This window comes from Chrysochloris asiatica, unplaced genomic scaffold (genome assembly GCF_000296735.1).
Source record: "Chrysochloris asiatica unplaced genomic scaffold, ChrAsi1.0 scaffold00023, whole genome shotgun sequence".
NCBI lineage: Eukaryota > Metazoa > Chordata > Mammalia > Afrosoricida > Chrysochloridae > Chrysochloris > Chrysochloris asiatica.
The window spans coordinates 22,702,085-22,727,961 of NW_006408541.1; the positions used below are offsets into that span (position 1 = coordinate 22,702,085).

General features: G+C 42.9%; 1 protein-coding gene across 1 annotated transcript in view; it reads left to right on the forward strand.

Annotated features, from left to right (window-relative positions):
- Positions 1 to 25,877, forward strand: part of LOC102821630 (receptor-type tyrosine-protein phosphatase T-like) — a 1,273,932-nt gene that overhangs the window by 1,017,927 nt on the left and 230,128 nt on the right. The window contains exon 14 of the mRNA XM_006839353.1: positions 12,564 to 12,620. Coding sequence (XP_006839416.1) covers positions 12,564 to 12,620 — 57 coding nt within the window. The remainder of the gene's footprint in view (positions 1 to 12,563; positions 12,621 to 25,877) is intronic.

The following is a 25,877-nucleotide window of genomic DNA, read 5'->3' on the forward strand; positions in this document are numbered from 1 at the left end:
TTGGTCATATGCTACCTTTTGAAAGGGTTGAAAATTTTTTTTTTTTTTTTTTTTTTTTGGTACAGTGATTCTGTGTATGCCTTCCATCTTCTTTTGATGCTTTCTGCATCATTCAATATGTTGCTCAAAGAATCCTTTAATATTTCAAGTCAAGGCTTTAATTTTTTTCTTCAGTTCTCTCATCTTGAGAAATGCTGAGCATGTTCTTCCCTTTTGGTTTTCTAACTACAGGTCTTTGCACATTTCATTATAATATTTGACTTTGTCTTCTCAAGCTGACCTTTAAATTTTTCTATTTAGCTCGTTTAGCTCCTCATTTCTTTCATTTGCTTTAGCATCTCTTCTCTAGAGACTAAGTTTCAGAGTCTTTTCTGACATCCATTATGGTCTTTGTCTTCTTAATGACCTTTTGGTTTCTTTCTGTATGGTGTTCTTGATGTCATCCCACAACTCTTCTATTTTTCGGTCATTAGAGTCTAATACATCAAATCTGTTCTTCAGATGAGCTCTAAATTCAGGTGAGATATGTTTATGTTCATATTTGTCTCTCGTGGACTTGTTTTAATTTTCTTCAGCTTCAGCCTGAAACTTGCATATGACCAATTAATTGCCTGTTCCACATCTGCCCCTAGCCATGTTTTAACTGATGATATAGAGTTTTTTTGTTTTTACCGTCTCTTTCCACAGATGTAGTAAATTTGATTTCTGTGCATTCCATTTAGTGAGGTCCATGTGTACAGCTGTCTTTTATGCTGTTTAAAAAGGGTATTTGCAATGAAAAGGTCACTGGTCTTGCAAAATTCTATTATGCAATCTCCAGTATCATTTCTATCACTAAGGCCACACTTTCCAACAATTGATCCTTCCCCATTGTTTGCAACCTTTGCATTCCAATCATCAGTAATTATCAACATATGTTTGATCAATTTCATGCTGATGAAGTTAATAGAATTCTTCGGTTTCATCATCACTGGCTTTAGTGATTGGTGTGTAATTTGAGCAATGGTTATATTAATTGGTTTCCTCATTGTTTTTAAGTGCAATCGAGTCAGTTCCAACCTAAAGTGACTATGTATAGGAGGGTTTCCAAGGAGTGACTGGTGAGCTTGAAATGCCAACTTTGCGGTTCAAACCGATTTAGCAATCCAGCACATTAATCCACAGCGCCACACCAGGACTCCGGTTTCCTTGTACGTGTATGGATTTTATCCTATCACAGACATCATTGTACTTCAAGATAGATCTTGAATTTTTTTATGATGAATGTGACATCATTCCTCTTCAATTTGTCATTCCTGGCATAGTAAACCATGTGGTTGTCAGATTCAAAATGACCAATATCAGTCCATTTCATCTCACTAATGCATAGGATAGCAATGTTTATGTATTCCATTTCATTTTTGACAACTTCAAATTTTCCATACTTCATACATTCCATGTTCCAATTCTTAATGGATGTTTATAGCTGTTTCTCTTCATTTTGAGTTGTGCCCCATCAGCAAATGAAGGTCCTAAAAGCTTTACTCCATTTGTACATATCATCATGGTCAGCTCTACTTTGAGGAGGCAATTCTTCCCCAGTTATATTTTGAGTAACTTCAAACACGAGGTGTTCATTTTCCGACACTATATCTGACAATATTCTGGTACCCTTCATCATGTTTCAGTATTCAATATTCTCGTGCTATCTGACAGTGTTCTACTGCTATTCATAAGGTTGTCAGTCACTAAACAGTCAGTAGTCTGTCCATCCTTCTTTCCAGTCTAACTTTGTCTGGAAACTCATCTGAAACCTGTCCATCCTGAGTGACCCTGCTGGTATTTAAAATACCAGTGGCATCACTTCCAGAATCACAGCAGCATACAAGCCACCACAGTACAGTAAAGTAATAGATGAGTGGTGGGCATATATATACATACATGCTATTACATTGTTAAATGCCACTGAATCGATTCTGACTCATAGCGACCCTGTATAGGGTTTCTGAGGAGCAGCTGGTGAGTTTGAACTGCTGATCTTGTAGTTCAAACTGACCTTATTATGGCCCAGTGCTTATCCTATGGCACCACATCAGGAATTGGCTTGCAGGCTAAGCATTTATCCCCCTGCTAGACTCTAAATGACATAAGTATAAGTACTATGCCTATTTTGAACACTGTGCATCCCCCAGACACTAGCATGCATTGGATTCTAATCACTATACATTGAGGGAGCACATAAATGAATGCATGGATGGATGCATGCATGAATGAATAGATGTGTGGATATCTAACATGTCCTTCTTCTATGATCTCTCTCTCTCTCTCTTTTTTTTTTTTTTTAAATGTAAGCTATCAGAGCATGTCAGGACCCTTCTCAGTAAGGATAGGAGTAAAAATGATAGAGCTATAAGGTTAGCTGGATGATCTCCAATTTCCACTAATGGCAAGGCCAGCCAGCTTCAGTGTGGGTACCTGCTATCAAAGGGACCTCGTTCCTTCTCCCAGGAGTTCCTTCCATCTTTGGACATTATGGTTGGAGACAACGTCAGTATCTTCAATCTGAATTGACTTCCTATCATTTCTGCCCATCAGAAATAATAGGGAGCCAATTGGATCATGTCTGTATTTTTACCTTTCAGAAAATAAAATTGGTTTCCTCTGAGCTTCCCCTATCCCCAGTTAGGGTCAAGTGGTTCAGGCTTCTCTGCTTTCTTCCTATTGGGACTGTTCTGCTCACTGGCAGTCAGCGGCACTCCCATCTTTGGCACAAGCCACCAAAGGAACACAGCTGGCTCTGCAAACTCCTGCTGGGTGCGCCAGAGTGGCAGTTAGAAAAATCAGCTTTGATTTGATTTGCAAACTGAGCTGAATCATTGAGACAAAATAAATTCGAAAACCCATAAAGCCATTTGCAGAGTTGCTTTTCAGAAGACAGCCACTGTTTTAATCTAGTAAACACTCTCTAACGATCCCATTAAAACAGCCCCCTTGGAGTAGGTGTTGAAAGTTGAACTCCAGAATAATGAACTGTGAGATACAGGACCAGTGTCAACAGTAGTTCACTCTGCCCAGTGGTGATGTACTAAAATCACTGTCCCACTGGCAACAGGGAAGAGGCGTGGGAGATGGTCTGGAAATGTGAAGATGAAGCATCTCATCCAGCATTTCGTTCTCCTCTCTCTGTAATGGATTCTCACCCCTGCATGGACTGCCAGGGACAATAAATAGCCAGTGAGATGACTTCATTTTACAGATGCCAACACTGGGACCAGCAGTGGGAATGATTCATCTATGGCATCTTTATCCACTGAATAGGTGCTCTGAGGAGCTAAGTGAGATGTAGGAATTGTCTACTAACAGACAAAAAATACCCATTACCTGTCCCCTACCCCCTAGCCCCATGCCATTGATCCAATCCAATCTGGAAGCAGTTCAAAACTACCAGCTGTTCTGTGGGAGAAAGATGAGGCTTTCTACTCCTATAAAGATTTACAGCCTCAGAAACCCTGTACAGGGTCACTATGAGTTGGAACCGACTCCACGGCACATAACCACCACCACCATCTCATATAAAGTTTCCTGAAGAGGTTGTAATGACACTTGGTTTCAAAAATCCTACCTTCAAAACTTAACTGTCTGAGTTTGCACAAGTCACTTAACTTCTATGAGCTTATTGCTTCACTTTTAAATGTGGGATATTGGAGGAAATATGTGGGAAAAGTCCAGAATAATTAGATGATAAATAAGCTGAATTCTTTCTTTCTTTCTGCCCTTCTGGGTCTCTGATGCATATGTCTTTTCCTTGCTGTTTTCTAAGGATAGAAGCTATGGTCTTGACTTAGCTCCTTCTCCTCATATAATTCTACAAATGAGCTATTTTTCAAATGGACTCAGTCTTGATTCAAAGGGTACAAGCTAAGAAGGAGCATGTATGATGATGGCCTTACCTTTCAATGCTTGACCTTTATATTCAAGGCCATTACATTTAGATATTGCTAAGAGTTTGAATGATTTGACAGTATACAACAATAACAACAATCTATTTACTATTCTTGGTTTTTGTTGTTGTTATTTCTCCCCATCATAGCCTCAGTAATTTCAGAAGGAACCTAGGGCTACAGTCTGTCCAAATATAGCTTGTGAGTAGAGGCCTTATGAATATGACTTTGGTGAGTCAAAATTATAAATAAATTAACCCATTGAAAAATGATTGGCTCAGTCTTTCAGAACTCCACTGGATCTTCAGAGAAAAAAGCTCAGGGTGTGTATCTGAGGTCTGGGGAAAACAGAGCTATTTCTCCCTGGCCAAGTCCAATAAGGCGAATTTTCCATGATGGATTCACTCAGGAAAACCTGAGTGTAACAACATTTCCTTCTCTCCTGGTTCCTTCTGCTCCTACCTAGTGTCTTCTGAATCTTAAACCATGAACAGGATAATATGGATTTTCCTAAAGCTTTCATGGTATTATGGAAGAAGAGGAATTGCATACCCTGGGTGCATTATACAATAGACTGAAGATTAGCTTTAAATATTCCAGCCCTTTATTTCATGTTTTTCTTGGGTACAACTGCTGCCACAGCAGCTATTATCTTTCTCTATTCTTCTCGTATTCTATAGATATGCTCAACAAAACCCCTACCGCACAAACACATGCAAACACATGCATACACCTTCTCCATATCATACTTTGTTGTTGTTGTTAAGTGCCATAGAATTGGTTCTGACTCTGTATAGGGGGTTTCTGAAGAGCAGCTGATGGATTTGAACTTCTGACCTTGCGGTGTGAAGTTCAGTGCTGATCCTACAATGTCACACCAGGAGTCCCATATCATATTTAGGAAAACAAAATTTAGTATTATCAAGTCTAAGAAAATAAAAATCAATACCAGTTCCTGTACTTCAAGTGTATCTCTGAGGAGGCCCTATCCATCCTTACACAGTAAAAATGAGAATTAACTACTCAAGACTCTTATCAAAATATGAGTTGAATGATACCAGATCCATTTCCCCAAAACAGTTGCATCTCACAAAGCGCAAAGGAAGCCTTCTTATAACCACCTTAGAGGTGGTCGTTGTAGTTGTTATATAACGTGGAGTTGGTTCCGACTCATAGCGACCCTATACAGGGTTTCCGAGGCTGTAAATCTTTATGGGAGCAGAAAGCTTCATCTTTCTCCTGCGGAATAGCTGGTAGTTTCAAACTGCTGACTCTGAGGTTAGTAGCCCGATTTGTAACCACTATGCTAGGATAAAAAGTTGAATAGGCAGGAGCCAAGGGTTAGAAATAAGCAAAATAAAGCTCCATGGGAGATTTCTAGAATGATGACTTAATGGAGCATTGAAGTGGGGGGAGGGAGAAAGTGACTGACTATGTGCCAGTCACAGGACTGTATTGCCATGAGACGATGTAAGGAAAATCTGGTGCACTATTGTTGCGATGCCATCGCGTTGGTTCTGATTCAGAGCACCCCAGTATAGGGTTTTCAAGGCTGCAAATCACTGCAGGGGCAGAGAGCCTCATCTTCCTCCTGCTGAGTAGTTGGTGGGCTTGAACTAGTAACCTAAACACTAAATAAATGGTGCATACTAAACACTAAGGAGTCCTGGTATGGCACTGTGGTCCAATGTGCTGGACTGCAAGGTCAGCAGTTCAAGAACCAGCTGCTCCTTGGGAACTATATACAGGGTCACTATGAGTTGGAACCAACTCATTTACGCTTAACAACAAACACTAAATACTAAATAAATGGTGCTCATCATTATTACCCTTAATCAAGAACCAAGTGAGTACACCCACTCCTCATTCACTGACATGGTTACGTTCCAAAGACTATGACATTATACAAAAATCAATGTCATGCCAAAATGGAGAATCATTACAACAAATCATAAAATAGACAATGGCTACATCATTACCCAACTGCCAAAGCCCTGAATTATCATAACTTTAACCATCACCCAGCATTATTCTGTCTTTGCACCTTGATGCTTCTTATTCTCCAACATACACCATTAATGCACAAAATAGATAGATTTTTTTTACTATAGTCATGAATGCAAAATTTCAGATAACATATAACCCATAAGTGTGGTGTAGGTGCATATGTTCAAGAAGGTTAAATTAAGAGCTCAAGGTCCTTCAACATTGTAACTCAGATCTGACTCCAATGCTCATGGCCTTTTCATGGTACCATTTTGAATCTTGTCAGCACCATAAACTGAATGAGAGCCTATAAACTACTTTAGGGCCACCAGTCCTCTATTTGTTCATCCCTTATTATCACTCTTTTCTAATAATGGTTGATAATAAAATCTCTAGGGTGTGGTAAGGTCTGCTAATGTGGTCCTGTAAGATAAGCACTAGGCTGGGAACGGCAAGGTTGGTCGTTCAAACCCACTAGCTGCTCTTGGAGATCTTGCACAGAGTAGCTATGAGTCAGAAGTGACTCGATGACACTTACCAAAAACAGTGTGGTAAGACATTGACCTTATCTAGCAGTGTCCAAACTAACTCTTGAAATATTGGAGCAGAAAGTGAGCTGGCTCAAGGAGCCCTTGGTACCCTTCTCTTCCAGAACATATTAAAGCTGTTAAATGAGTTATTTGGTAACTGGTTTATCAGAAAGGTTGCCTATTCCAGTGCCATCGTTACCTCACCAGCATCCCTTTGTACTCGATGCTAATTGTTTTAAAAGAAGAAAAAAAGTCCAAAAAGAAGTCTGAGGCACTGAGCATTCCTTTTCATGGTCTCAAGTGTTTTCATTAACATCTAATAAACATGAACACACAGAACAGGCTTTGATGCTGTTCAGAGGAGAAGGCAAGAGTCCTCCATCAAAGAGACCATATCATGGGAGACCAGGTGGTAGGGGGGATGTAAAGGATCCAGCCTCCCCTCAAGTGGATCAGTCAGCATAGTTCAAGCTTTGTTGCAAAAAATAAAGAAATATACCAATCTTGGTAGCGTATTGCCACCAAAGATGATTTGTTACTATGTCATCTAGAATTAATGTAATCTCAAAGCATGGAGGTGGCAAACTGGATCTTCAATACCTCACTTGGAACTTGTTCATGATGATCCTACTTAAATGTCATCAAAGAGATGTTGTCACATGATCCAGTCAAACTTCGAGTTGGCTAGAATTTGTTCATATGCCTAAGAAAGAGAGACAGAGCAAAGGTGAACACTAGTCACCTCTAGCACCCTACCTCTAATTCCTTTTCCTACTTTTATTCTCCTTTGTAAGGAGCTCTGGTAGCGTAGTGGTTACAAATTGGGCTGTGAACTGCAAGGTCAGCAGTTTGAAACTACCAGCTGTTCTGTGGGAGAAAAATGAGGCTTTCTGCTCCCGTAAAGATTTACAGCCTTGGAAACCCTGTACAGGGTCGCTATGAGTCGAAACCGACTCCACGGCACATAACAACAACAGCAATTCTCCTTTGTGTCCCACTCAGACCTGAGATTCAGAACTTCTGTTTTGCTGCTCTAATCATTGGGAAAACCTTCTGCTCTAACCTCTGGTAGCTTAGCTTTCATGATAAGTAGAGCATGAGATATACATAGCCCTAGAGGGTAAGATAGAAGGCTACCAAATTAAGGCCTTAACTGGTTTTCATTAAATACTTTAAAAAACTTTAGACACTTATTACTATCCCCATTTTATAGAAGGAGAAACTGAATGAAATTATATAATTTCCCACATTTGACATAGTGTTACTGTTGTTGTCAAGTTATTAAGTTATTGAGTTGTTTCTGACTCATAATGATCCGGCATAGAGTTTCCAAGGAGCTGCTGGTGGGTTTGAACCACCCATCCTGAGGTTTGACACAGCTAGTAAGTGAAAAATTCAGAACTAGAATTTCATTTTTTCATTTAGTTTGCAATATGCATTTATTGAATGCATCTTACTATTACTGTGTAATCCCTCATTCCCTAGAAGTTAAGAACATCGCCCATGGATTTGTACAAACTTTGGCTCCAAGCTGGAGACAGTATTAAACTGCTCTATTTCCCAATGGATAAAATAATAATAATATTATGCAATTCATGGACTAACGTAAGAATTTAATGAGCTAATACATATAAAGGGCTTAGCGTTATGCTTGACTTATATAATATAAATAGTAGTTAGTGGGAGAGCCAACAAATAAATTGTATCAATACATTATAATAAGGGCTATGATGAAGGTAAATTCAGGGAGCCATGGGAGCAGAGAAGATAAACTTAAATCAACTTACGGTACATTTTCTGGGAACATTTGGTCTCTGAGACTTGAAAGAAGAGTAACAATCATCATGTTGAACAATGTTGAAGAGTAAGGCATTGGAGGTCTTCTAAGCCAAGCAAGTAAAAGAGCATGCCATTGAACTCAAATGGGCCCAAGGAAAGGAACGATGGCTAGATTAACGTTAGAGAAACCAGATAAAGCTAGGTGTGATCAGAGGCAAAGCTGAAGTGATAAGGAAAACCAGATCACCAAGGGAGGGCTCTGTATAACCCCAGAGCGTCTAGTATGAGGAGCGCCCACTGGCTAAAGCACTCAGATGCTAATCAAAAGTTTGGTGGTTTAGGGGAACACTGAAACAGGTTTGCATGGCCCAGTGGGACAGAAGGAAATAGTGATGCATACTCAACCTTGGAACAACAGGGCTCTGGGATACAGGGAACTAGGCATAGCTTGAAGAGGGTAAATAATACTAAAATCCTTGACTGCCTTATGAATATTAGTTTCCCTTGCCTACTATTGTAAAATAGACACTTGAGTGGGATAGAAAAGGAATGCTGGGAAACATGATTAGAGAAAACTTGTAAGCCCACCTTCAGCCTATAACAGATTAGAATACCTAAAAGGGGTTCTACAACTTGCCCAGTGAAATAGGCCTCATGCAAAGCCTTTATAGAGTATAGGACCTTAGGTGGAATCCTGAGTCCCACCCACAACCTTGTGAGGTGAGACATTCCCACTAGAAAGGACAAGCAGACTGGAACAGCTATAGTGACAGAAGATACATCTTCATGAACCTGACCTATACTCAGAGCGGTAGTTACTCTAAATACCAACAGAGAGGGAAAGAGTCTTCAAATCAAGTATCAATGCTATCCACTCTGTGCATAGGGTAGATAAGGAGGGGCAACTTAGACATTGGCTATCTAAAATGAGGGGACAATAAAGGCATGAAGTGACTGGCTTACAAGGTTTCAAGAGGGAGCTTAGTTTAAGAGTGTGGGGGGAAAGAAAGAGACCCCACTGAATAGCTATCATCTTGTCTAGATGGGTCTGGTGAAAGGAGATGGGGATAAGATTCGTAAGATTCAATAGTGAATAACTGTTATGACTAATCGTGACTGTCACACTTGTAAAGGTAGAAGTTTTGTAACAAAAAAAGGGGAGTGGTTAATCTTACAGTCCAGAAACGGAGGACCCTAGGACCATCAAGAGAGGAACATACAAATAGAATGTGGGACCTTATCCAGAGAAGCAGCAGCACCAGAGATGGAGGCAGAGATGGGGGCATGGCGAGGGAGAGAGGCTGAGGACTCTAGATTCATCAACTAAGAAGAGAAGGACTAAGAACTGGTGGCCAGGAGCAGACTTGCAGAATGTACCCTTTGGAGATGTAAATTATTATATATGCCTGAGTGGGTTTTTTTGTTTGTGTGTTTTTTTAAAAAAAAAACCTAAAGTGGATAGAGAGAAATACTTTTAACTCATGGTATATGGAGAGGATTATAATCAATGTAATGAAACAAGTTATATGAATTGTTGAATGTAAAACTGATGATGTGCCCTGTAAGCTTTCACTCAATCCACAATAAAAACCTTAAATTATAAAAAAAAAAAAAAAAAGTTTGGGGGTTTATGAAAGGAAATGCAGATAGGTCTCTTGTGATACAATAGTGAATAATTGTTATCAGGACTGATTGTGAGGGATGTACATGTAAATGTAGATGTTTTGTAGCAAGGAGGGGAGTGATTAACTTTTCAGTCTAGGAGCAGAGGTCCCTGGGACCATCAAAGGAGAAGAGCAGAGTGCAGACCTTACCCAGAGAAGCAGTGATGCCTGAGATGGAGCGGCTGGGGACTTTAGACACAGAGAGGGAAAGGGGCTGTGTGCTGATGACTAGGGGAGGAAGAGTGGGGGAGCAGGATTGCAGGGTATACCCTTTGGTTGGTTGTGATGCATGGAGGGGATTGTAACCATGGCAATGAAATGATATAGGATACGATGAATGTAAAACTAATGTTCTCCCATGTAAACGATCACATAATTCACAATAAACATTAAAAAAAAAAAGAGGAAAGTTTGGGGGTTTGAATCCACCCAGAGGAGCCTCTGAAGAAAGCCTGGCTGGATCACTGAAAACCCTATGAAACACAGTTACTTCTACTCTGACGTACACAGGATTGCCGCAAGTCAGAATCAACACAAGGACAAGTGCTTTGCTGGTTAGGAGTGCATGACCATTGTTTGGAGCCAGTAAGAGAGAAAGGCATAAGCTTTTACAGAAACATCATGAAGTCGCAGCTTAGAAAACTGGTGGGAAAAGGGAGACTGAGGCAGTGACAAGACTCAAAATGGAAGTGAGGAGGTTGCATCAGAGGTCTGGTGGGGCATATGAGTCATCTCTTCCCAAACCTTCTTCCTGCTGTTTTTCTTCTGAAATGTGAGGCCAACAGTCCCTATCTTGCCAAACTCCAAGTTTGAAAAATAAAAATAGCCACTTAAAACAGGGCCAGATAGTAAATATTTTCAGCTTTGTAAGCCATATGGTCTCTGTCACAAGTAATCAACTTTGTCATGGTAACCCAAAAGCATTCACAGAGGATACATATAAGAATGAATGTAGTCCAATTAAACTTTATTTATGGACACTGAAATTAGAATTTGTATATAATTTTCACATGTCATGAAATATTCTTTTAATATTTTTCCAACTATTAAAAAGAGGCCCAAAGTGTTCCTAACATACAGAAAAAATCCAGGGAGGTGTGTGTATGTGGTGGCAGGGATGGATTTGGTGTTTGGGCAGTTTGCTGACTCCCTGACTTAGAACGTGCTTTGAAAATAGTAAAAGTCCTCATATTTTTTAGGTGGAAGTACTAAGATGACTTGACTGGTGGCTACATTTTATTGTTTTTCAAGGCTGTTGGTCAAGCTTGCCATTTGTTTTCATTTTTGAAATTATGTGTTTACTGTTTATCAGTTGGTGTGAAATGCCCTATCTTTGTTCAATTTACATGAGAACGTTCTGCTGTTGTATGGGAGAAACTTGCATCCCTTGTGTAAGAGACCCTTCTGCCTTCTGCATCATTTTCTTTAGAGAGACAACTGGTGGGTTAGAAAGGGTAGGAGCAATCAACTCACACAAAGCAGAGTTTAACTACTGCCCCTGCCAGTTTCTACTTCTGAGACCTGGAGCAAGACATAACAATTCCCTGATGCACTATTTCTTCATTCATTCAACAAATATCCACTGAGTACCTACTATGTGCCAGGGATAATGCATGGCCACACAGCACGACACCAATGAATAAGACAGTGTGCCCTGAAGACGATGACAGAAATGAGGAGAAGGCCATTGCTTGTGACTTCATAACAGTGATAAGGGAATTATGGGGAGATAGAGGAGGGGCATTTGTCCCAAACTAGATAGGACACTAGATTCCCCTAGAGGGAAAGAGTTGTCAGCTGACACCTGAAGGGTGAGTAGTTGTTAAGCAGGTGAAGAGGTAGAAAGGAGTCTGTTTCGTGCAAATCCACTCGCTTTCGTAAGGCCTATAGACAAGCAGGTAGGGTGCTGTGTAGAATGGAAGTTAGTCTGTTTTACTTGGAGAAAAATTAAGAGTGTGATGGTGGGAGAGAAGACAGATGAGACTGGAGATGCTGACAGGTCTGAGCCCAGCTCACAGCTCATCCTTGAGGACCTCTGAGCTGGACTAAATTTGCCTTGTGAACAATGGGGGCCACGGATACCTCTCAGCTGAAGGAACTGAGTGGCTGGAAGGGGGGCAAGACTGGAGACAAGAAGACCAGATAAGTGGCTGCTAAAAGAATCCAGCTGAAACAGTAGGAATGAAATTGGAGTGGGAGGAACGCAATTTCCTGAGCTTTCCAGGGATAGAGTCCATAAGGTGTGCTGATTAATTAGAAATGGGATGTAAAGGGTGGCACCCAGATTTTTAGGCTGGACAAGTGCATGGGTGGTGGCAACTTTTACTGAAAAAGGGAAAACTGAGGGAGAAAAAGTTTGGGTGGAAAGGTGGCAGGTCCATTTATAATAACACTGACCTTTCTGGTTTGGTCTTAGTCTTAGAGACATCACAACATGAAACACCTGGCAGGGCACCTGGTGTCTCATGGGTGCTTGATACATGTGACTCTTACTCTTGTTTCATCTTTTAAAAATTGATTTCAGGCCCTGTTTTGTTAGATCATGATATTCTTTTGCTATTTAGTGTGAGCTCGTCAGAGCCACAGAATTACAGCTGTGTTCACTGTGCCGCACGTTTTCATGTGTGTTTCTTTTTCTCCTTCTCTTCTGCATGCTGCCTGGGGACTGGCTTCCTTGTGGTCAGCACCAATGGGCAGCGCCCAGGTGACCCCGGGGACTCCACTCTGCCTCCTCACCACAGGTGATTGCCAGAGCCCTGGGTGGGTGGGAAGGGAGTGAGAGTGACCCCAGGCAAGGTGTACCCAAGAGGAAGTGTAGCCCACCTACCCTACCTCCCACCCATCCACCCACATATTCAGTCACCCATCCATTCATCCATCCTACTGATGCTTACTAAGTGCTGGCTACTACCTGGCAGGCACTGTGAGGAGCAAAGCAGGCATGATCTTCCAGGAGGGCAAACAGCCAGTTGTGACAAGGCTACACAAACAAATAGACTACTGCATCTGGGAGTGGTGTTACAAGGGAGAGATGGGCAGTGCTCAGAACAAACGGAGCACCTAGAGCTAGGGAAAGGCTAAGTGACAAGTGAGCTCTGACCAGGCCTTGAGAAAGAAGTTGACCTAACAAGTCAAAGCCGAGGAAATGAGCAGATCCGGTGATGATCTCAGCTTCTACCATTTGCCCTGATCACATCCCTTAAACTGGATAAGCCCCCTTTTTTCTAATCTGCTAACTAGGAATAAAAATGCCTCTCGGGCATCATTTGCACTATAGACTCGACTGTGCAAATGCAAGCCCCCTGGAGGTATGTTCTGAAAGGAAGCAAGATCATGAATCTGTGAGTAACTGGTATGGGATTGATTGCCTAGACAAGAGTCAGTATTCACTTGCAGGAAATACCAGTCCCCATTCTCAACACCCTCGGAAACCCTATACAGGGTCGCTATGGGTCGGAACCAACTCGATGGCACATAACAACAACAACAACAATTCTCAAGCACAAGGCAGGTGATTCTCAATTTACATAAGCATTAACCACTATTCAAAGGTTAGGGTGGGAGCCTGTCCAGGTCAGAGGTCAGTGCTCATCAGATTAAAGAGATAAAGAGACCTCCTGATCTAGGCAGCTGGGTTCTGCAAGAGCGCTTTCTGGTAAATGGGAAGTTTTTTGAAGATGTCAAACCTCTGCCTATCCTCTCAAAGCCAGTGATGTGGACAATAGTCTCCTCTTAACTAGGTCCTGACTGGCCACGTTTTTATGATGGGAAGGTGGTGCACTAGACAGTGATGACAGGAATCCAGTTTTCTAGCATCTTTTCAACCCACTCTGGTCCAACCACTTCCTAAACACTGAAACATCACTGTTAATGTCTTCAGCTAGGTCCCCTAGACAGAGAGCCTGAGATGAGGTTTCTTGTGCAGATGATTTATTGAGGACTTTGCTCAGGGCAAGGTATGAGGAAAGCAGTTGTTGTTGTTGTTAAGTGCCGTCGAGTCGGTTCCGACCCATAGCGACCCTGTACAGGGTTTCCGAGGGTGTAAATCTTTACGGGAGTAGAAAGCCTCATCTTTCTCCCGTGGAGCGGCTGGTAGTTTCGAACCGCTGGTAGTTTTGTAACCACTACGCTACCAGAGCAGTAGAGGGGAAGAAGTCAGGCAATGCTGATTTCGCCTGAGCCCAAGTGGAGCTCTAGAGCAGAAGTTGTATGCAGAGTTGATCCCACATTTGGGGGCCAGTCTTTTGAACCTCCTGTCAGTTAGCCAGGACTGACTTATGGACATAGCCCCCCTTGCCTGAGGATATTTCTTCTAGGAGGGGCATCTGAGAGTTTTTATATACCAGCTGGAGAATGGGTGGCCAGTTTAACCCAAGAGAAGGACAGAACCCCAACCACTGCACCTACCACAACCAAGTTTTGTCCCTACCTTTGTACCTGCCATTGACCACCATAGCCCAGCCGGGTCTCTCCAACACCTGAGGCATTTCCTCCCAGCCATTCTCTGGTTGTACAGCCTCAAGCAAGTTAACCACTTGCTGTGAACAATTCTGAAAATGGCAAGTACTTTCAATAGAACTCTGCTCCATAGGGTTTTCAATGGCTGCTGTGTTTCTACTAAAGTGCCTTTGGGTAGATTCGAACCTTCAATATTTTAGTTAATAAGACAGGCAAGTTAACTATGTACACTACGCTCAAGCAAGCTGCGTCTCTTTGTGTGACCTGCAAAATTAATTGCATCACCTTCCAGCCACGTTAAAAATGAAATGTGCTCATCCTAGATAGTGTCCTGCACAGTTATCAGCACTTAGTAGGTCTTTGCCAAGTGCCAGTCCCTCCCTCATCCCATCAGGAGTCCACCAGCCTCAACCTTCTCCAAGGGAGGTGTCAGCTGCTGATGAACTTATGGTGACAGTGAGAGAGGAAAGTGACGCTCATCGCTGTGCTCACACCCAATTTATTGCAAAACAATGCTTCCCCAGAGCCTATGTGAGCAGGCCCATTTCTGCCAAGCCATTGTTCTCGGGGCTCTATTCAAGTTGAGCAGTCAAATAATGTTGTCTTTAAACAGAACCAATCCCATATCAGACACATTTGTTCTTACCTCTTGCCTTCTGAGGCGTCTGAATGTTCCTTCCCTGACAGGTTTATTTCATTGTGTTTCATTTATTTCCACGCACCTCCTCAGCCTCATTTGATGGGTGAGGTGCCTGTGAACGTTTCTCCCTGAGCAGGCTGCCCCTTTCAAAGGGTGTTTTTGTTAATGCTCGTCCCCTGGTAGCAATAATGGCTGATGTAAATAATAACTGTATGAATCTGAGTGATGGGGATATTAGACTGTAAGCGCAGGCAGCCTCTGTTCACATCAGCACCAGCTCAAGAACAGGCAATCACTGGAGTCGCTTGAGGCTGAATTCCGCTCTCAGCTCTGGGACTCCCTGACTGAGGGATCCCAGGCAGAGTATTTCTCTATTCTAGACCTCATTCTCCCTTCTGGAGAAGGGATAAAAATTAGTGCCCTAGCCATAATTAATTGTGAGAACTAAGTGTAACAAAAGCTTAAGCTTCTTTGTCCTATAATACAGTCAACTAGTTCTTTGTTGTTGTTGTTGTTAAGTGCCATCGAGTGGGTTCCGACCCATAGCGACCCTATGTAGGGTTTCTGAGGAGCAGCTGGTGAGCTTGAACGGCTTTGCAGTCTGGTGCTTTAACCCACAGTGCCACACCAGGACCTGTCTCTAATTTATTAGCTTTTTCTCAAAGAATGTATGCCCTATAGCAGGGATTCCCAGTCTCAGCATTACTGACATTTTGATTGGATTATTATTTGTTTGACAAAGGCTACGTTGACAGCAGTAGTACTTCATTCCCAGTTGTTGTTGCTAAGTGCCGTTGAGTCAGTTCCGATCCATAGTGACCCTGTATAAGGTTTCCTAGGAGCAGCTGATGAGCTTGAACCGCTGACCTTGTGGTTCAAACCAACTTTGCAGTCCAGAGCACTGTACCAGGAACCTTGTGACACCCAAATATAACTCCAGACATTATCAAATGTCTCCTGGGGGTGGGGGGAAAATCACCCCCATGAGAATCTCTAGCACTGTCATGTCCAATAGAAATACAATGCAAACTATATTCGTGATTTAATTACGAATCGGACTGTGAACCTTAAGGTGAGCAGTTCGAAACTACCAGCTGTTCCGCGGGAGAAAGATGAGGCTTTCTGCTCCCATAAAGATTTACAGCCTTGGAAACCCTGTATAGGGTCACTATGAGTCAGAACCGACTCCACGGCACATAACCACCACCACCAGTCACCACTTTCAAAGAGTAAAAATAGATGAAATTAATTTTAACAATATATTTTCTTTAACACAGTATACCCAAGGTATTATTTTAGTGTAAAAGCATTATCAATAGATTATCAACCAAACATACTTTATAATCCTGTTTAGTACTAACTCTTTGAGATCTGGTGAGTATTTTACATTTATTTGTGGTTGTTATTGTTAAGTGTCATAACCTCCATTCCAACCCATAGCAACCCTGCATAGAGTTCCAAGGAGCAACTGATGAGTTTGAACTGTCAACCTTTCAGTTCAAACCGACTTTGCAGTGTAGTGCATTAACCCACAGCGCCACACCAGGACTCCACTTTCCATTTATAGCACATCTCAGATTTGGATACTAAATATTCAATGATTAAAATGAATTAGTAATTTATTATAATCCTAAAAATATACAGTTGTGGTTCAATGATAAAGCATGTAACACTCTTCATTTTAAAGAATTTCAATTCATTAAAATAATGAATTAAATCAGATGTGGCTGTTGTTACTGTAGCTAAGTATCACGGAGTCGGTTTTGACTCACAGAGACCCTGTATAGGGTTTCTGAAGAGCAACCGATGGGTTTGAACCACAGACCTTGTGATTAGTGGTCCAGTGTTTATCCTACAACACCACACCAGGTCTCTGACCACATGTGACTTGTTGTTGTTGTTTAGTGACATCGAGACAGTTCCAACCCATAGTAACTCAGTATAGGTTTCCGAGGAGCATCTGGTGAGCTTGAACCACCAACCTTGCAGTTCAAACAGCTTTGCAGTCTGGCGCATTAACCCACATGTAACTTTCATTGTTGTGAAGTACCGTCAAGTCGAATCTGACCCATAGCGACCCTGTATACAGTTTCCAAGGAGCAGTTGGTGAGCTTGAACTGCCGACCTTGCAGTTCAAGCGGCTTTGCAGTCTGGTCCATTAACCCACAGCACCGCACTTTCAACTGTGCAGATTTAGAGGTAAAAACAAAACAAATCTTGATCATCGTTGTTCCTAGCTGGTGACTAGAAAGGGGCTCAGTGTTCTCTACTCCATTTGTCCCTGAGTGGACATTTAACAACGTCTGGAGATGTAAGTGCTTGTCATAACTGGAGTTGATGTGCTACTGGTATCGACTAGGTACAGGCCAGAGATGCTTATACTGAGAAAGTGGCATAATTCTTTTATGACCAGATTTGGGCATCCTTCTGTAGTGGCTTGACTTGAGGCCTCAGTGGACAAATGTTACTTAACATTTCCTCTGAGAGGACAGGGCCCACCCTGTGTCCACTTTGAAGAAGGAATGTCTTTTCTCCAAGCCATCCTGTAGCTCAGCTAGAACAGTGCCTACCTCAGAGCAGGTACTCCATAAGAAGATAATTTTTCAAAGGAGATCTATTGGGCCTCTAGGCCCAATAGGAGACTGGCAATGTCCAGTATAGAGGTCAGAGGGATTTATCAGTGGTCAGCCAGTCAGCTCTACTCTGGTCCAGACCCCAGGCAGACTTGACGAAACAGCTTGGCCACGTCCAGGGTCCACTATCAGTTCTCCACAATGAGGAGAGCTTTGGAACAAGCCATCATCAGGAGCTTAAAAAAGCTGAAGGATCTTGGGAAAATGATTTAGCTTTACTGAGCCTTGGGTTCTTCATCATATGAAGTAGACGAATGAGCCCTGTACTGCCAGCCCAATCCATTATCGGCACCTTCTCCTGGTTTGGGAAAGTGCCACTCCAACTCTCCTTCATCCCTTTTTTTTCTTTCTCTTTTCCTCCCTTTCTTTTACTCTTTATTCAAACTCTCTATTGTTATTTCCTTGGGTTCAGACCATAATGCACTAACTGGGGCTGCTCTACAACTGCCTCTAAAGCATCTTTCCCTGGGTTGTCTTCTAAAGTTCTGGACCCCAGTAGAAACAACTTGACCCTTGGGACAAGTTTGTGTGGATGCTGAGTAGATGAGGAAACAGCGTGGCAGCCTCCCTTGGGGTCATTCTTTTGGCCCTGCAGATCTTCAGGGAGGTTGTACCCCCTGGCCAGGGTGATGATGATGATGAAAGAACAGGAGCTAGAGGCAGGAGAACCGAGCGAAGCTCTCTGAGGGAGGCTCAAACCATGGAGCTCTTTGATTTCGGATCACCCATACCTGTGGCCAGCAAATGAGCAGGTTATTAACTGGTAGAACATGGGTCCGATGTGTTATGCTCAGATTCTTTTTTCAGTCAATCACTGGGAAACTGATTTGAAGAGAAGGTACCACAGACCCACACTTTGCCTCCCCTCCAGTACCCCCACCCCCCAGCTGGAAGGGTTCCAGCTCACCCGTCACCATTTTCTTAGACACCAAATTGCTTTTCAGTCCAGTATTTGACCTCCTAGCAGCCCCATCTGACACCCCTCCCAGAGATCCCTTAGCCATCAAAATCTGCTGGGCCCAGCGCCTGGTGGATTCAGAGTGTCCGGGACTGGGGACCGGAAGTGTGCGCAGTGTGTAGCCACTAGGGAGCGTCCCCTGGCACGCCTGGCACTGAGCCCTCCTGAGCCACCAGCTGTGGCCCCTACAACTGCACAAGGCCTTGCCCCTGACTCTTTGAGCTCCACTAACAGCCCCGCTGCTTTTCATCCCGCCTTTGGGGAGGGGGATACATCAGCTTTTAGTACAGAACACAGCGATTCAGTGTTTCTGCTTCCAAAAGCCAAGGAGCAAGGGCAAGAAAAAAGGAAACATGTTCATGGTGGATTTGGCTGGAATCTCAACAATCGATGCGGCTCTCGCCGCTGGATTTATTACCCTCGCTTGGTTCTGTTGCACTAATCTGAATTCCGTGCTGCGTGTTTATGGCTTCCTCTCTCTCTCTGATCCCTCTTCTGCTTCCACTAATCCTTTCTACAGATTTCTTCCTCCCTCCTGTGCTCAGTCTCCAGGCTCTCCTTTCCAGGCACTCTGGTGCTTGTACAAACTGCACAAGTGATGACTTGGACAGAGAGGCCCCTTGGGGATCGAAGGGCTGGAGAGTAGGTTATAAAGGAATTAAGGTCAGAGTAGACGCCCTGGAGAATGCTCACCCGCTAATGCACCTAGCTGTGTCCTGCAGATGAGTGAAGCCTGCTGTTCAGCCAAGTCCACAATTCCTATTTCAGGGGCTGTCCATTGACTTAACCCCGACTGGCATTTGCATTTTACTTATTGAAGGGCCAACCCCAACCTTCTCTTTGGAGCCATTTCCAGGGGACTGGGATACAGACTCAACTTAACTTGGAAATGCTGTGATTCTGGATTGTGGACAGGGGTTCACCTTTTAGAACTGTAACTTTATAGCGGGCAGATCCCCAGGAGCCCAAGGACAGTAGCTGCCATCTAGAGACTCTCTTTGGCCAACCCCACTGGCCCTGTGGGGGATCCTTGTTTGCTGTGCTTGGCCCCTAATGAACCTCCATTCTGTAACTCTGATTTTTTTTCCCCATCTTGGGGCTGCCTTCTCATTTTCTCAGTCTTATCATGTGCTGCTGGTTACTCCCTGGCCTTGGCCTTTTCCCTCCCCAAGGCTGTGGTGCCTTGTTCTTGGTGTCTTGGCATTGTTTGACCTGTAGACCATCCCTTAAGTGGCTTTGGAACTTATCTCTATTCTAAATGTTCTGAGACGCCGCCTGGCTCCACAGCTGCTCCATGACTGCTCTTAACTGTGCAGGAGGAGCTCAAATAGGTTCAGTGTGACCACATGCTCCACACACTGGCTGCCTGTGAAAGTCCAAAGGGACTGTCAGTTTGCTTCCGGGCATCTGAAAGAGTGTGTGTTCTCCTCACTTACATCTGCTCTCAGAGTAAACCCTTAATCCCCAACGTAGGCAGTGGGTGCTCTTCTCCTCCACAGCTAAGCAGCTTTGAGCCCCTTGGGCTCTGAGCTCAACACACACATTTCCGCCAGCTGAGAGCCACTACTGTTGGTACTGAACTGATCTAGCCTCGTCAGCAGCAGCAGGTCAGGCTAAGTCTGGACTGAAGAAAGCTGGAGGTGTGTGAGGGGGAACTAGATGGCCTCAGTGATGTTATTTGCCCCACAGTATTTGGTGCTGCAGGATAGACACTGGACTGCTAACCAGAGGTCAGTGGTTCAAACCCACCTGCATCTCTGCAGGAGAAAGATGAGACTGTTGACTCCCATAAAGATTTACAATCCTAGAAATTCTATAAAGGGTCTCTATGAGTCAGAATCGATACATGGCAGTGGGTTGGGTTTGGGTATTGAAGACATGGAGAGAAATCAAGTTTGTAGTACGGTTTTGCCTAAGTCAAATGGTGCCTTTCCTTCTGGATACACAACTCTGTGTTGGTGGCCATCATGCTAAGCTTTGATGTCCAGCTAGCACACTTCTCCCACTATGTAGTGAGCTCCCAGACAGCAGGGATTGTCTCTCAGTTAGCACCTGGCTGAACACACAAAGCAATGTCTAAGACTTCTCTTCTGTGGTCAAGGACTGAATTAGTGCTGATGGGGCCAAGGTTTAGCCCAGGTCACTTCACTTTGTCTAGTTCCATGGCCACAGGCTAAATATTATTTCTGGCCAAAGTCTAGGCACAATTCTGGGAATAAGTTAGTTGAGCCCTCACTATGGACACAGACTGACCTGTAGATCATCCCTGTACCCTAGCCACAGGCTGACTCCTGAACCCTCCTTTAGATCTGATCCCTTCATCAGCCACATCCTGATCTGTATCTTAACTATGACCTGATGCCTAACCCTGCCTACAAGCTGCACATCCTACCCCTGGTATCTTATACAGCCTTGTATGCCATAGCTTAAGACCCTAGCCTGGCTGAATCCTCTCTCTAACCACCATCGTGGCAGCATTCACACTATAGGACTTTTCTGGACAGGAGAAGAAGCATCTGCAATCTCAATCCACGAATGGTGATGCCCTTAGATGTGCCCACCTTCCAGGGGTGTGGCCGTAATGACAGTGGTTGGCACCAAAAGGCTCTACTGTACAAAATACCCCACCGTGAGTAGTGTTAAAGAACAGACATTTATTTCTCACGGTTCTGGGAACTAGGTGTCCAATTCAGGGTTTTGGCTCCTCCTGGGGACTTTGAAAGAAGAACTGGCCTAAACCTCTCTTCTAGTTTCTAGCGGCGGCCAGCAGCCCTTGGTGCTCCTTCACTGCTTCAATGCATCTGTCTCCTCTGTGTGATGTTAGGACCATCTTTGCCTCCTGTGTGTGATGTTAGGACCCACCTTATTTCAATATGACCTCACTGAATTCGTTAGCAACAGGAAAACCCCACTGCCCTACAAGGTCACAATCACAGGTACAAGAATTAGAACTTCAACATGGCTTTTGAGGAGACACAATCTACAACATGCTATTGCTTTTATTTTGGCTTATGCAAAATTCCAAATGAATGAAAAGGAAACATTTTAGAGTAAAAGAGTTTTCTTGCAACCAGAAGAGAGTCACCACAGGGCCATCTTTCCTATTGTTTATAATGGGACTGAGTGAGACTGCCCCACACAGAGTACTGACTGCATAAAGCAAGGACAAATGTGAAGCCACAGAGTCAGAGATACACAGAACCCAAGCAGAGTCAGTATTTGATGGAACCATTCATTTGAGTGGCCAGAGTGCTTTGAAACAATTGAGGAAAGCTTTGTCCGTCTCACAGGGTTGTTGTTGTTGCTGTCCTTGGTGGTGTGGCTGTGTGTCAAGGAGTCAGTTCCGACTCACAGAAACCCTCTCCAGGGTTTCTGAGACTATAAATCTTTACGGGAGCAGAATGCCTCAGCTGTCTCCCACGGAACAGCTGGTAGTTTCGAACTGCTGACCTTGCGATTCACAGCCCGATTCATAACCACTACGCTACCAGTGTTGTCCTTACATACTATCAAGTTGGTTCCAACTCGTAGCTACCCTGATATATAACAGAACAAAACACCGCCTGGTTCTGCACCTTCCTCACACTCCTTGCTATGTCTGAATTCTTTAATGGAACTCCGGTGTCGATCTGTCTCTTTGAAGGTATTCCTCTGTTTTGCTGAGCCTCAGTCTTACTAAGCATGATGCCTTTCTCCAATGAGTGGTGTCTCTTGATAACATGCCCAAAGTACATGAGATAAAATCTCACCATCCTTGCTTCTAAGGAGCATTCTGGCTCTACTTTTTCCAAGAGAGATCTATCTGTCCATTCTTCTGACAGCCCGTGGTATATTCAGTTTTCTTCACCAACACCATAATTCAAATGCATCCATTGTTCTTCACTTTTCCTTATTCTTTGTTCAGTTTTCTCATGCATATGAGGCGACTGAAAATACAATGGCTTGGTCCCAGAGCACCTTAGTCCTCAAAGGGACAGCTTTGCTTCTTAATCCTTTAAAGAGGTCTTTTACAGCAGGAATTCTCAATACAATGAACTTTTTAACTTCCTGACTGCTGCTTCAATGGGCATTGATTGTGTGTCCAAGTAAAATGAAATCCTTAACTCATTCAATATTTTCTCCATTTATCATGATGGTGTTTATGAGGATTTCTGTTTTCTTTATGTTGGGCTCTAAGTCACACTGAAGGCTGCACTCTTTGATATTCATTAATAAATGCTTCAAGTCCTGTTCACTCAAGCAAACAAAGTTGTGCTATCTATCTGTATATGACAGGTTGTGAGTGAGTCTTCCTCTAATCTTGATTAGAGTGCTTGATTACAGTGCTCTTCTTCATGTAGTCCGGCTTCTTGGATTATTTGCTTAGCATACAGATTGAATAAGTATGGTGAAAGGACACGACCCGAATACACACCCTTCCTGATGAAACTATTCAGCATCCCCTAGTTCTGTTCACACAACTGCCTCTTAGTCTATGCATAGGTTCCTCATGAGCACAGTTCAGAGGTTTGGAATTTCCATTCTTCTCAGTGGTACCCATAATGTGTTAAGATCTACACAGTTGAAAGCCTTTGCATACTCAATAAAATACAGGTAAACTCTTTTTTGGTATTGTCTGCTTTCAGCCAAGATTCATCTGACATCGGCAATGACATCTCTCTTTGACACAGAGTCAGAGAAGCACAGGGCTGAGCAGAATCAGCACTTGAAGAAGAATTTGTTTGAGTGGTCATTGTGCTTTCAAACAATCAATTAGAGTTATTTCTGTCTCATTGGGTGCTAACCTCCATTTAAGACGGAAGAAGAGGGCAGCCTCTGTCAGCAATATTTTGCAGTTTTAGTGGAATAGGCTGTGATGTAGTCAATTCTAACGTCTTAGGGCTGGCTGGGTAATATTGAGGGAGTCTGCGATATTAGAAATGTGTGTCTTCTTTCTACTTAATGTAGGCCTTATTAAATGGTATTTCACAGCAAGGGTGGAGTTATCTTTGGGAAAAAAAACTTGTATCTCTGTAGTGTATCCAGCTATTTGACATTGACTCCAAGATAAATCTTGGCTAAAAGCAATTACTGTCATATGATGAATTGAGGCAATTTATTTATTACTTGAAAAACATCCTAGGTGATGTCACTTAGAAGAATGATGGAATAATTCTTCACAAGCACTCCATTATCTACCAGACCTAGGGAGGAAGGCATTGCTCCAAGATGTGGGGGAGGCAGTCGGCAATTTAAAAAATTTAGCCATAGTGAGATCCAAGAGAGATTATTAAAGACAAAGCAGAGACCAGTCATCTAAACTTGAGCAAAACTTGTCTCCCTGTGGAATTCTATGGAATGTTTTGCTTGCTAGAGGTGAAGAAAGGCAATAGAGAGAGAGCCCAGAGATTAATAATAAAGCTCAATTCAATATATAATGCGTTTGATGATGGCACTTAATATACAAGGGAGGTAAAAAGGATGAGGGAACCTAAGTTTAAAAGGTCAAGTTTAAATATCACTTGAGCAAATTCTGTATAATTTGACCCTCATAATAAAATTCACATGACATGTTCATCAATCCCTTAGATATTAGAATTCAACATGTTCATGAGAAAGGATGAGAAAAGGAATCTTCAAGAAAGACAGATATAAAGTAGAACTGTATGATGTAGAAGGTGACAGACTCAATTGGGATAAGGCTAAATGCAAAGACATTTTCATTATATCTTCAAAATAAGATTCTAGATTTCCTAAATGCCAGTCTGTGTCTTTCTTCCAGATATGTGAAGCAAGACACCCAGATTTCTCTGCTGACAATCTCTTCCCCTATTTTTTCTAAAGGTAACAGAATAGTATAGTGGAGTACCATGCTGTAGAGAAAATGAATTCCCTACCAAACTTCTAAAGCCCAAATATCAGTTCTATCACTTTCTGCTTTTGTTTAGTCTCTCTGAGCCTCAGTTTCCCCCTCTTTGAAGTGGCTGTCATTATAAAGCTTGCTCCATAGGGTTGTGGTAGTGATTAAAAGGGGGAGTATAGAATCCTGGTGTGACACTGTTGAATAAACACTGGACTGCTAACCAAAAGGTTAGTGGATCAAATCTACCTGCTATTCCTTGAAAACCCTATACAGGGTCACTATAAGTTGGAACTGACTTGATGGCACTTTGCAACAACAACATATATAAAGGACTTAACATAGCAACCTAGGTTATAGCAAAAGCCCTAGATATATCTGAGCTCTTTATTATTAATAATAGTACTGTTTCACATGTGGTCGGTATCCTGACCCTTCTGTTGCTGCCCTCTAAACACAACCCAGGTTAACATCTGACTGTCCTGAAAGCCAGCCATAATTTCCCCATCTTGACCTTGACTTTGCTGAAGCAAAAATGTTATGCTAGACATTCCTCCTGATTTACAAGCCTAGGTTGTTTTTGTGAAGTGCCATCAAGTCAGTTCTAACCCACAGTGACCCTGTATAGGGTTTCCAAGGAGTGTCTGGTGAGCTTGAACCTCTGACTTTGTAGTTCAAACTGATCTTGCAGTCCAGTGCATTAACCCAGAGCGCCACACCAAGACCTAGGTACCCTCTCAAAAATGGTCAAAAAGCATTGGCATTGTTCTCCTTAAGAAGCCCATCCTGTCCCTTGACCTGTTTACCCTCCCATCCATCTCTCACTCCTCCCCTGTTTGGTTGGGACCTACAGGTGACCACTGAAGGCTGTGTTTCCTGAGCTTCCATGTTAACTGGCTTCCAGGATTAGCCATCATTGTTGTTGAAGGCCAACAAGTTAATTCCAACGCATAGCAACCCCATATGACAGAGTAAACCAGTCCCATAGGGTTTTCTAGGAGTCCTGGTGTGGCACTGCAAGATGATACACTGGACTGAAAGGTCAGTTTGAACCACAAAGGTGGTGGTTCAAACTAACCAGCTGTTGCTTGGAAACTCTATACAGGGTTTTTATGGGTTAGAAATGACTCAAAGGCACTTCACAACAACAACAACAACAAATTTTATGGAAGCAAATCACCAGGTCCTTCTCCTACAGAGCCGTTGGGGGGATTTGAACCACCAATCTTTCAATTAACAACTGAACACTTAACCCTTGTGGCAAAAGGGCCAAATGGAGACACAAATTAGAGACTGGAGGGCAAGAAGACCTCTCTCTCTTGACCTCCTCAACTTCTTTCTTTGAAATTGATGGTGACTCTTTCATGGTTCCACAACTCCTTTGACTTCTGGGCTCTGATAACCCCATCAGCTTCCTTTGTATTCCCAGTTTTAACTGGGGAGTGGCTTCCTGCAAGTCTCAGAGTTGTC